This window comes from Amborella trichopoda, chromosome 12, assembly GCF_054954075.1.
Source record: "Amborella trichopoda isolate Santa Cruz 75 chromosome 12, AtrichopodaSantaCruz75HAP2 v2.0, whole genome shotgun sequence".
In the NCBI taxonomy this organism is placed as follows: Eukaryota; Viridiplantae; Streptophyta; class Magnoliopsida; order Amborellales; family Amborellaceae; genus Amborella; species Amborella trichopoda.
The window spans coordinates 11,172,390-11,185,141 of record NC_142347.1 but is presented as its reverse complement, the minus strand read 5'-3'; the positions used below and the strand labels follow the sequence as shown (position 1 = coordinate 11,185,141).

Sequence of the window (12,752 nt, the reverse complement as noted above, 5' to 3'; positions counted from 1 at the left end):
ATGAATCTTTAGGAATATCGAGCCCAATACCTTCTTTGTCTTCTGGTAAATACCTCCTTGAGGAGGTTACGCCGAAAGGCCCCAAAACCTCATTCATTGATCTTTACGGTGCTTCCTCTATCAATTAGATCTTTTATCCATAGAAATCAGTATATAGGCCATATCCATTTCTTCATATCTCGATGCCAATGAAGTGAGCCACTGACACCATGAGCTTCCTACTCAAGGCATCAGCCACGACATTTTTCATACCCGAGTGATTGTTAATGGTGCAGTCAAAATCATTCAGTAGGTCCATCCATCTTCTTTGCCTCATGTTCAGGTTTTTTGAGAAAATAAGTATTTAAGGCTCTTATCGTTGGTAAATACTCTAAAATGGGTCCCATAGAGATAGTGCCTCCAAATTTTAGGGCAAAAACTACAGCTGCCAGTTCCAAATCATGGGTCGGATAGTTTTGCTCATATGACTTCAGGGGGCAGAGTCAACATAACTAAATTAGGTTACGGTAAAGAATAAGTAACCCTTACCCAAAATTGATGACTTATTTGATCAACTTCAAGGGACCCAAGTGTTTTCTAAGATTGTCCTCCAGTCAAGTTATCATCAATAGCGGATTAAGGAAGAGGGTGTTCCTAAGCCCGCATTCAGGACCTGGTATGATCATTACGAATTCCTGATAATGCCATTTGGATTAACCAATGCACCAGCTGTCCTTATGGATTTGATGAACCGAGTCTTTAGACCTTTCCTGGATGACTTCGTGGTAGTTTTTAACAATGATATTCTGGTGTATTCAAAGAGTATGAGTGAGCGTGAATAACACTTAAGGATGGTCCTCTAGACCTTAAAGTCCAAAAAGTTATATGCTAAGCTAAGTATGAGTGATTTATAGCACCGAAGCGTGGCTTTCCTCAGGCATATTGTTTCTCAGGACGGGGTTGCAGTTGACCCCTATAAAATCGAGGCCATACTTAAGTGGGGAAGACCAACGAACGTATTTGAAGTTCGCAGTTTACTGGGATTGGCGGCCTACTATAGATGTTTTGTGGAAGGTTTCTCAAAGATAGCTCTTCCCCTGACTCGCCTAACCCAAAAGGAAGTAAGGTTTGTATGGTCAGATGACTGTGAGAGAAGTTTTTGATAATTGAAGAAGAGACTGACTATGGCCCCGATACTGGCCTTGCCTCAAGGGAGTGAAGATTTTATAGTTTACACTGATGCATCGCACAAAGGGTTTGGATGTATATTGATGCAGAGGGAAAAGGTCATAGCTTATGCCTCCAAGCAGTTGAAGCCAAATGTGCAAAACTATGCCACTCATGATTTGGAACTGGCAGCTGTAGTTTTCGCCCTAAAAATTTGGAGGTAGTATCTCTATGGAACCCAATTTAAGGTATTTACTGATCATATGAGCCTTAAATACTTATTTTCTTAGAAAGTACTGAACATGAGGCAAAGAAGTTGGATGGACCTACTGAATGATTATGACTGCACCATAAACTATCACTCGGGTAAGACAATTGTTGTGGCTAACGCCTTGAGTAGGAAGCACATGGTGTTAGTGGCTCACATGATGGTTCAAGAGATGAAGTTACTAGAAGATGTAGTAGAATGCCACCAAACTCTGTCCCTTGGTAATGAGGTGGGAACAATTTCATGTGTAAGAATGGAGACCCAACTCTTTCAGCAGATCCGGTGGCACAAAAAGAAGATCCTCAACTCATGGAAATTCTCAAAGAAATGAAATTAGAAAGAAAAGAGGATTTTGTTGTGAGCGATGATGAATTCTTAAGATTTAAGGGTCGGATATGTGTAAAAAGGGTTGTTTTGGAAGAAGCACACCGCTTCTGTTATACAGTACACCCCGGGAGTACAAAAATGTATCAGGACCTAAAGAAGGCCTTCTGGTGGAATAATATGAAGATAGAAGTAGTACAATTTGTTTCCAAGTGCTTGACCTGTCAGCAAGTGAAGGCTGAGCATCAGAGACCGGCTGGATTATTACAACCCTTACCTATGCAAGAGTGGAAATGGGAGCACATCATCATGGACTTTGTGTCTGGCCTGCCTAGATCGGGCCTTGGACATGACAGTATTTGGGTCATTTTGGATCGATTAACCAAAGCTGCTTTTTTTTTACTGGTCCGCATTATCTATACTCTAGAGAGATTGGCCCAGCTATACATCAAAGAGATAATAAAACTGCATGGAGTAGTTGTTAGTATTGTGTCCGACAAGGACCCTTGATTTACTTCAAGATTTTAGAGCAGTCTGCAGTTAGCTTTGGGGACCAAACTCACTTTTAGTATTGCTTTCCACCCTCAGACTGATGGACAGTCGGAAAGGACTAATCAGACCCTGTAAGACATGCTAGGGGCCTGCATTAAAGATTTCAAGGGAAACTGGGATGATCATCTGCCTCTGATAGAGTTTGCTTCCAAGAATAGTTTCCTGGCCAGTGTCCAGATGGCACCTTTAGAGGCACTGTATGGGAGGGAGTGCAGATCACCCATGTGTTGGGATGAAATCGGTAAGAGGAGACTGCTATGGCAAGAGATTGTTTAAATAACGTCAGAAAAGATTGCTTTAATTAGAGAAAGGCTCAAAACAGCTCAGAGTCGGCAGAAGAGTTATGTCGATAATCGATGGAGGGATCTTGAATTTGAAGTGGGGTTAGGTCTCACCAACTAAGGGCATTATGAGGTTTGACAAGAAAGGGAAACTGAGTCCACAATTTATTGGACCCTTTGAAATTTTAGAAAGGATTGGAATCGTGGCATACCGACTAGCCCTATCGCCCGAGTTGGCCAATGTACATTTCATGTGTCCCTGTTGAGGAAGTATCAACCTGATCCGTCTCATGTCTTGAAGTATGAACCGATCCAAATCAGGGATGATTTGACTTATGTTGAACTACAGATTAAAACACTAGATTGGAGGGTTCAGGTATTGCGCAACAAAGAAATTCCCCGGGTCTGGGTTCTATGGCAGTATCATTTGAGAGGAGCAAGAAGATGAGATCAGGGATAAATACCCCCATCTGTTCAATTGACTAAGTTATGATTTTGAGGACAAAATCCTTTTTAAGGGGGGGATAATGTAAGGACCATGATTTCCCGGCTATGGAAACACGTGCGGCAGTAGGAGTCAAGATAAGAAAGGAGTAATGTCGTGCATTGAGTGAAGAGACACAGAACCAACGCTGTGCATGAAGAGTAACACTGTGTGTTGAAGAGGCATCGTCGTCTGTTAAGTGAAGAGGCATCGCCGTCTGTGAAGTGAGGAGGCATCACCGTCTGTGAAGTGAAAAGGCATCGCTGTCTGTGGAAAGAGAGAGGCATCGTCGTGTGTGTCGTGTCGGGTGTGCAACTCCTTGTGTGTCATTATCGTGCATGGTCAATGAATCCCACCTGTTGAGTCCATGAAACCACAAAATCCACTTGTCCAGTTGCATGTGTGGTGTTTGCCACCTGTCGCCACTTGGACTTCCACCCTAGCCACAGGGTGCATAAGCCCCTCCCCTCTCACTTTCACGCCACTTCATTTTTCTTCATCCCTCTCTCTCTCTCTATGACAACTTGGAGAAGCTCACGACCTCACTGTTGGGGTGGAAGAAGGACTGTAAAGAAGGATTTGAGGCACCATTACTGCTCGTGTAAGTGGATTTACTATCCTTTTGCACCAAGCTTATTGAAGCATGAGATTGAATGCATACAAATATGAAATAAGTGATAAAGAACAAAAGCATATTAGTGGTTTATGTATGATGTAAGGGCCACGGTTTTTTGGCCATAGAAACACGCACGACTGTAGGAGTCAAGATAAGAAAGGAGTAATGTCGTGCGTGAAAAGAAGAGAGAGAGAACCAACGCCGCGTGTGAAGAGTAATACTGTGCGTTGAAGACGCATCGCTGTATGTGAAGTGAAGAGGCATCGCCATCTGTGAAGTGAAGAGGCATCGCCGTCTGTGATGTGAAGAGGCATCGCCGTCTGTGAAGTGAAGAGGCATCCCTATCTGTAAAGTGAAAAGGCATTGCGGTCTGTGAAGAGAGAGAGGCATCGCCGTGTGTGTAGTGTCGGGTGTGCAACACCGTGTGTGTGTGTCAATGTCGTGCATGGTCAGTGAATGCCACCTGCTGAGTGCATGCAGCCACACATGCCACTTGTCCAGTTGCATGTGTGGTGTTTGCCACCTGTCACCACTTGGATTGCCACTCTAGCCACGGGGTGCAAAAGCCCCTCCCCTCTCACTCTCACACCACTTCATTTTTCTTCATCCCTCTCTCTCTCTAAGACAACTTGGAGAAGCTCACTACCTCACTGTTGGAGCAACCATTGTTGGAGTGGAAGAAAGATTGTAAAGAAGGATTTGAGGGCACCATTACTATTCGTGTAAGTGGATCTATTATCCTTTTGTACCATGCTTATAGAAGCATGAGATTGACTGCATACAAATGTGAAATAAGTGATAAAGAACAAAAGCATATTAGTGGTTTATGTATCATTCTACTGAATGATGCCTCTGTTGTATGGATGCTTTGATGTTAAAAATAAATTTATGACTTTCAAAAAATCATGGGAACTTGCTCATGTATTCCTAAATCAAAATGGAGCTGATTTTTATGTTGCTATCTACTGTAGATTGGAAGTCATTAGATGACCTTTGGGGCACTCTCTGTGTACTCTGTAAAATTGCAGGAACTTTCATGCTTTTGTACCAAGCATTTGAATAGGAAAACGAGGTCTAATTGACCATAAATCATTGCCATTGGAAAGATATCTGTATCTGTTAAAATTTTCATGTTTGGATCTTTCCCAAATTCTTGATGTATGAAGAATTATATTTCAAAATATGCATGTTGGTCACTGTTGACAGATTTAGTAAATTTTCAGAACTGGTATCCTTGTTGTCACGAATTTTGACATACCAAATGGGCTATGTTTTCTTCGAAACCACTGCTATTTAAAAAATATATGAGTATGATTAAAATCACACTTTGAACACATTCAGTATTTTCTTCTAGATTGAAAGTTATGCAATTATTTATGAAGGTATGTCACTGTAGACAGTTTTCAATGAAACACAGAACTATCACTTAAGTTGTCATGGATGTTTGAATGACCAAATGGAGTCCAAATGCTTTAAAACTACCCTTGTTCGAAAGATACAATTTTAAACTTGAACTTTAGTTTTTGAACCATTTTGAAATACTTTGTGAATCGAAAGTTACAATTGCATTAAGTGAGACATGTCACTATCTTGGATACACAACAGAAAACAGTTGGTGCACCCCCATTGCTTTGCAATTTTTAAGGTCCAAACGGGGTCCAATGGCTTTAAAAGCACCCCTATTCGAAAGATGTGTGTGTCTAGTGTAAAATTGGCCTCGGAACCATTTTCGAATCTTAAATGAATCAGAAATTATGGCTCTCTTTATGATCGGACGTCCCTGCCTGAAATTGCAGGATATGTGCACTGTGATGTTGATACTATCATTATGTGATGATACTATCATGCGGTGTAACTGACACCGTGATAATGTGAATGTGATATGTGATACTGTGATTATGACACTATGATACTGATAAGCCAGACTGATACTGACCACTACCCGATGGGCCACCCATAATGGATACTGTGATTATGAACTGATAATGATTCTTACCACTATGCAATGGGCCACCCATTGGTAGGGGGTAATGTGATACTGTATTATACTGTGAGATATTGTGTCTTTGACCAATCATGCAATGGGTCACCTATTGGTGGTTGGGTACTTCTCTGCCAATTATTGATTGACTGTACTTTGATCCCATTGATAGGAATGGGGTCGGGAAGTGATACTGGACAATAGGGTGGGTCGCTCCCCCCCAAATGTTATGGACACTATGCATTGGGGCACCCAATGTTAGTGTACTGCTCTCTTGCCAAAAGGGCATAAGGAGAGGGTCGTGTCTTGTCAAGCCAATGTCTTTCGAAAACCCCAAAGTGTGTTGGGAATGTATGTGCTTGTATGAGGGCATTACGAAGTGGGGCACCCACTTGTCATTGTCCTCCATCCTGAACGAGGGTAGAGGTTCCATGCTACAAGATTGGCTTAACCTGATCAATGGAGCTTCTACTACAGGAGTAGGCTGCTCTAACTTTCACTGGATGAAACCGTAAACTGTTAGCACTACTGTCTGCTTACAATGGAATAATGTATGATTTATGCATTATATGTTTCCTATAATTGAACTGTGTTTGTCCTTATACTGTGAGAGTATTAAAGGACATAATAGAGGAAACCTTTTTTGATATCTTTGTATATTAGTGAGCACTGTTTTCTGTTATTACCATTTATCTAGTTGGAATGTAAGGATGTAGATCTTCTTACTGGGCTGTTAGATCATTCCATTTTATTTCCTTGACTGTAGAGTGATAGTTTCTGACCTGAAGGGCAAGAAGCTAGCTTGTGTGCCGGGCGTGTGAAGCTTGGAGTATGCAAAAAGGATTTTATAGAAGCTTTTCATAGTAGGTGCTTGGTGGCTGTGCCACTGAAGTGTTTTATGTAACTCTGTATTTTGTGGGCAAGCAGTGCCTTGAACTGATTTTAAAAGCATTTTTTTTGGATAATGATGCTTAATGGAGATGGTTGTGCTTTTGGATTTATAACCGTCTTAACGGTTGGATTCTTTTCTTATTTTTGTGGTTTGCTCTTGATTCCATCTTTTTATGCGTTGAGCCACTCCCACCTGAGTGACGTTCACAACCTCCAGTTGTCATCCCACAGTTTGTCACCCTCTGGTAGGGGTCAGGGGTTGGAGTTGTGATAGTTATGGTATTAGAGCAGCCAGGTTAGGGTTCTTGGTCTAGGAATTTTTAGAAGTGTCTTTAGGATAGTTCCTTGATAGGCTAGTAAAGGGGTGCTTGTGTTTAGGTTGAAGATGCCGAGGACTCGTGCGAACAATGCGAGTTCAAGCAACAAGCACCGAGGCCTTCGGTGAATTCTTTAGGACTCTAGGGGCCATGACACAAATGATGAGGGAATCGATGCCGACCCCATCTACCCCTGCCACTGACTAGAATAATAGTGGTTTGATAGAGAGATTTAGGAGGCTGACACCCCGACCTTTGTGGGACAAGGGGGAGTAGAAAAGGTAGAGAGATGGAGAAGACATGTAGAAAGGATATTTGAAGTCTAAAGCTATATGGATGAACAGAAAGTGAGACTGGGCACTTTCATACTCGAAGGAGAAGCTGAGCACTGGTGGAACTCAGTAAAGCAATCATAGGAGAGGTTAGGAACTGAAGCCACTTGGGAGATTTTTTGAGGGCTTTTTACGAAAAGTATTTTCCTGACTCTGTAAGAAAAGAAGGAAGTGAAATTTTTAGAGCTACAGTAGGGAAGGATGTTCATGGAGCAGTACACAACAAAATTTGCTAAGCTCTCAAGATATGCGCTGCATATTATTGATATTGAGGCACGAAAAGCAAGTAAATTTGAGTGGGGTCTTCGACCCGATATACTAGGAAGGATCATTTCAGCAAATCTCAAGACTTTCTCTCCACTGATGGACCTTGCTTTAAAAATAAAAAGAGACGACGAAGACTTTCGCTTGAGAAAAGAATGAAAGACTGTCCGATCAAAGGACTAGAGGACCAACCAAGGACCTAAGGTCAGGTTTTCGCTCTGACAGAACAAGAGGCTAAGGCGTTGACATCTGTTATTCGGGGTACGCTTTCTGTTTGTGGAATTGAAGCAAGAATTTTAATTGATCCTGGATATTCCCATTCTTTTGTTGCACCAAACTTTGCATGCCACCTAAATGCTAAGCCTGCACAACTTGATTGGACTTTGATAGTGTGTACACCTATGAGAGAATCTATAGAAACTGACATAATGTTTAAATAGTATGGGGTTGTACTTGAGGGGCATATGTTTCTTATAGACCTAAACATCCAGGACTTTGACATTATCTTCGGAATGGATAGGTTGTCAACCCATTATGCTATAGTGAACTGCCATGATAAAATTGTTGCTTTTAAATGCCCGAACCAGCCTAAACTGAGTTTTATGGTTATCAAGAATGTTTCACCTCTACACATCATTTCAGCTCTTCGGGCTTCCTGCCTCTTGGGCAAGAGTTGTTTGGGATACTTGCCTTATGTAGTAGAAAATCGGGATGTCTAGGCCAAGTTAGAAGTGACACCGACGGTGAGAGAATATCTAGAGGTCTTCCTTGAAGAGTTAACCTCCCTGCCTTAAGAAGGGAGATCTAGTTTGAAATAGAACTAGCCTTTAATACTTATTGCAGCTCTAAAGCCCCTTACAGGATGGCCCCAGTTGAGTTAAAAGAATTAAAAGAGAAATTACAGGAATTACTGGATAAATAGTTTATCTGACCTAGTGTATCACCCTGAGGGGCATCGATTTTGTTTGTGAAGAAGAAAGATGGGTCTTGGAGGCTATGTATTGATTACAGATAACTGAATCAGGTTACGGTAAAGAATAAGTACCCCTTACCCAAAATTGATGACTTATTTGATCAACTTCAAGGGGCCCAAGTATTTTCTAAGATTGACCTCCTGTCAAGTTATCATCAGCTGCGGGTTAAGGAAGAGGATGTTCCTACGACCGTATTCAGAATCCGGTATAGTCATTGCGCATTTTTGGTAATGCCGTTTGGATTAACCAATGCACCAGCTATATTTATAGAGTTGATGAACAAAGTCTTTAGACCTTTCCTGGATGACTTCGTGGTAGTTTTTATCGATGATATTCCGGTGTATTCAAAGAGTATGACTGAGCATGAACAACACCTAAGGATGGTCCTTTAGACCTTAAAATCCGAAAGGTTATATGCCAAGATAAGTAAGAGTAATTTCTGGCTCTCAAGCGTGGCTGTCCTCGGGCTTATTATTTCTGAGAAAGAGGTTGCAATCGACCCCTGTAAAATCGAGGCTGTACTTAGTGGGGAAGACGAACAAACATATTTGAAGTTCGTAGTTTCCTAGGATTGGCGGGCTACTATAGACGTTTTGTGGAAGGTTTCTCAAAGTTAGCCCTTCCCCTGACTCGCCTAACCCAGAAGGAAGTAAGGTTTGTATGGTCAGATGAGTGCGAGAGAAGTTTTCAAGAACTGAAGAAAAGATTGACCACCGCCCTGATATTGGCCTTGCCTGAGGGGAATGAAGATTTTATAGTTTATACTGATGCATCGCACAAAGGGCCTAGATGTGTACTGAAGCAGTGGGAAAAGGTCATAGCTTATGCCACCAGGCAGTTGAAGCCGTAAGAGAAAAACTATCCCACCCATGATTTGGAACTGGCAGCTGTAGTTTTCACCTTAAAAATTTTGAGGCACTATCTCTATGGGACCCAATTTAAAGTATTTACAGACCATAAGAGCCCTAAATACTTATTTTCTTAGAAAGAACTGAGCATGAGGTAAAGAAGATGGATGGACCTACTGAATGATTATGACTGCACAATTAACTATCATCTGGGTAAAACAAATGTCGTGGTTGACGCCTTGAGTAGGAAGCCCGTGGTGTCAGTGGCTCACATGATGGTTCGAGAGATGAAATTAAAGATGCAATATAATGACACCCAACTCTATCCCTTAGTAATGAGGCAAGAACAATTTCATTTCTAAGGATGGAGCCCCAACTCTTTCAAAAGATCCGAGTGGCACAAAAAGAAGATCCTCAACTCATGGAAATTCTTGAAGAAATGAAATTAGAAAGAAAAGAGGATTTCACTGTGAGCTGTGATGAATTGTTAAGATTTAAGAGTCGGATATGTGTTCCTAATGATAAGAATGTAAAAAAGGCTGTTTTGGAAGAAGCACACCACTCCCGTTATACAGTGCACCCAGGGAGTATGAAAATATATTAGGACCTGAAGAAGGTCTTCTAGTGCAATAATATGAAGAGAGAGTAGCACAATTTGTTTCCAAGTGCTTGACCTGTCAGCAATTGAAGGCTGAGCATCAGAGACCGGCTGGACTCTTATAGCCCTGACTCATGCCACAGTGGAAGTGGGAACACATCACCATGGACTTTGTGACAGGCCTGCCTAGATCGAACCTTGGACACGATAATATTTGGGTTATTGTGGACCGATTAACCAAAGCTGCTCATTTCTTACCGATCCACACTACCTATACGCTAGATAAATTGGCCCAGCTGTACATCAAAGAAATAGTAAGACTGCATGGAGTACCTGTTAGTATTGTGTTCGACAGGGACCCTAGATTTACTTCAAGATTTTGAAGCAGTCTGGAGTTAGCCTTGGGGGCCAAATTCACTTTTAGTATTGCTTTCCACCCTTAGACTGATGGACAGTCGGAAAGGACTATTCAGACCCTGAAAGACAAGTTAAGGGCCTGTATTACAAATTTCAAGAGAAACTAGGATGATCATCTGCCTCCGATAGACTTTGCTTATAACAATGTTTTCCAAGCCACTATCCAGATTGCACCTTTTGAGGCACTGTATTGGAGGAAGTGCAGATCACCCATGTGTTGAGTTGAAGTCGATGAGATGAGACTGTTAGGGCCAGAGATTGTTCAGATAACTACAGAAAATATTGCTTTAATTTGATAAAGGCTCAAAACAGTTTAGAGTCAGTAGAAGAGTTATGCCGACAATCGGAGGAAGGATCTTGAATTTGAAGTGGGTGGTGGGGTCTTTTTGACGGTATCACCAACTAATGGCATTGTGAGGTTTAGCAAGAGAGGTAACATGTGAAATTTTAGAAAGGAATGGAGTCGTGGTATACCGACTTGCCCTACTGCTCAAGTTGACCAATGTTCACGATGTTTTTCATGTGTCCCTGTCGAAAAAGTATCAACCTGATCCGTCCCATGTCTTGAAGTACGCACGATCCCCATCAGGGAAGACTTGACTTATGTTGAACAACCGATTGAAATACTGGACCGGAGGGTTCAGGTATTGCGCAACAAAGAAATTCCCCTGGTTTGGATTATATGGCAGTATCATTCGAGAGCAGAATCGACATGGGAGAGAGAAGATGAGATCCGGGATAAATACCCCCATTTATTCAATTGACTAAGTTACGATTTTGGGGACAAAATCCTTTTTAAGGGGGGGATGATGTAAGGACCACGATTTCCCAGGCATGAAAACACGCACGGTGGTAAGAGTCAAGATAAGAAAGGAGTAATGTCATGCATGAAGTGAAGAGAGAGAGAGAACCAACAATGTGCATGAAGAGTAACACCATGCATTGTTGAGGCATCGCTGCCAGTGAAGTGAAGAGGCATCGTCGTCTGTGAAGTGAAGAGGCATCGTCGTCTGTGAAGTGAAGAGGCATCATCGTCTGTGAAGTGAAGAGGCATCGCCGTCTATGAAGTTAAGAGACATGGCCATCTGTGAAGTGAAGAGGCCTCGCCGTTTGTGAATTGAAAAGGCATCGTCGTCTGTGAAGAGAGAGAGGCATCGATGTGTGTGTAGCATCGGGTGTGCAACGGCGTGTGTGTGTCACTGCCGTGCATGGTCAGTGAATGCCACCTACTGAGCACATGCCACTTTTCCAGTTGCATGTGTGGGGTTTGCAACCTATCGCCACTTGGACTGCCACCCCAGCCATAGGGTACATAAGCCCCTCCCCTCTCACTCTCATGCCACTTCATTTTTCTTCATCCTTCTCTCTCTCTAAGACAACTTGGAGAAGCTCACTACCTCACTGTTGGAGCAGCCATTGTTGGAGTGGAAGAAAGACTATAAAGAAGGATTTGAGGGCACCATTACTGTTCGTGTAAGTGGATTTACTATCATTTTGCATGAAGCTTATAGAAGCATGAGATTGAATGCATACAAATGTGAAGTAAGTGATAAAGAACAAAAGCATATTAGTGGCGTATGTATCGTTCTACTGAAATGATGCGTCTATTGTATGGATGCTTTGATGTTAAGAATAAATTTATGACTTTCAAAAATTCATGGGAACATGCTCATGTATGCCTAAATCGAAATGGAGTTGATTTTTATGTTGCTATCTGCTGTTGATTGGAAGTCATTAGATGACCTTTAGGGCACTCTCTGTGCACCCTGTAAAACTGCAGAAACTTTCGTGGTTTTTGTACCAAGCCTTTGAATAGTGAAACGAGGTCCAATTGATCCCAAATTACTGCCATTGGAAAGATATCTGTATCTACTAAAATTTTCATATTGAATCTTGCCCAAATTCTTGATGTATGAAGAATTATGTTTCAAAATGTTCACATAGGTCACTGTTGATAGATTTAGTAAATTTTCCGAACTGGTGTCCTTGTTGTCATGAATTTTGACGGACCAAATGGACTCCATTTTCTTCGAAAGCACTACCATTTGAAAAATATATGAGTATTCCTAAAATCACATATGGAACTCATTTCGAAATTTCTTATAGATTGAAAGTTATGCAATTATTTGTGAAGGTATGTCATTGTGGACAGTTTTCAATAAAACTTAGAACCATTACTTTTGTTGGAATGGGCTTTTGAATGACCAAATGGAGTCCAAATGCTTTCAAACTGCCCTTGTTGAAAAGATAGATGTTTAAACGTGAACTTTGGTATTGGAACCAGTTTGAAATACTTTCTGAATTGAAAGTTACATTTGTGTAAAGTGAGACATGTCACTGTCTCTGATACATATCAGAAAACAGCCGGTGAACCCCCATTGCTCTGCATGTTTGAAGGATCAAATGGGGTCTAATGGATCTCAAACCACCCCCAATTGAAAGATGTGTGTGTCTAGTGT

General features: G+C 41.6%; 1 protein-coding gene across 1 annotated transcript; it reads left to right on the top strand.

Annotated features, from left to right (window-relative positions):
• Window positions 1-2,696: 2,696 nt before the first annotated feature.
• On the top strand, window positions 2,697-11,057 carry LOC148779439 (uncharacterized). Its single transcript, XM_088852659.1, has 3 exons — window positions 2,697-2,813; window positions 5,825-5,909; window positions 10,864-11,057. Exons 1-3 carry the CDS (start codon window positions 2,700-2,702, stop codon window positions 11,055-11,057), a joined length of 393 nt encoding a protein of 130 aa, XP_088708785.1. The 5' UTR covers window positions 2,697-2,699.
• Window positions 11,058-12,752: the final 1,695 nt, after the last annotated feature.

Excerpts from the sequence above, each read along its gene's own strand:
- LOC148779439 (XM_088852659.1), top strand. The coding sequence starts at position 2,700 with ATGAGGTTTGACAAGAAAGGGAAACTGAGTCCACAATTTATTGGACCC. Across the intron at positions 2,814-5,824 it reads TATCGCCCGAGTTGGCCAAT|GAATGGGGTCGGGAAGTGAT; the intron begins GTACATTTCATG and ends TCCCATTGATAG. Across the intron at positions 5,910-10,863 it reads TATGCATTGGGGCACCCAAT|TACGCACGATCCCCATCAGG; the intron begins GTTAGTGTACTG and ends CATGTCTTGAAG.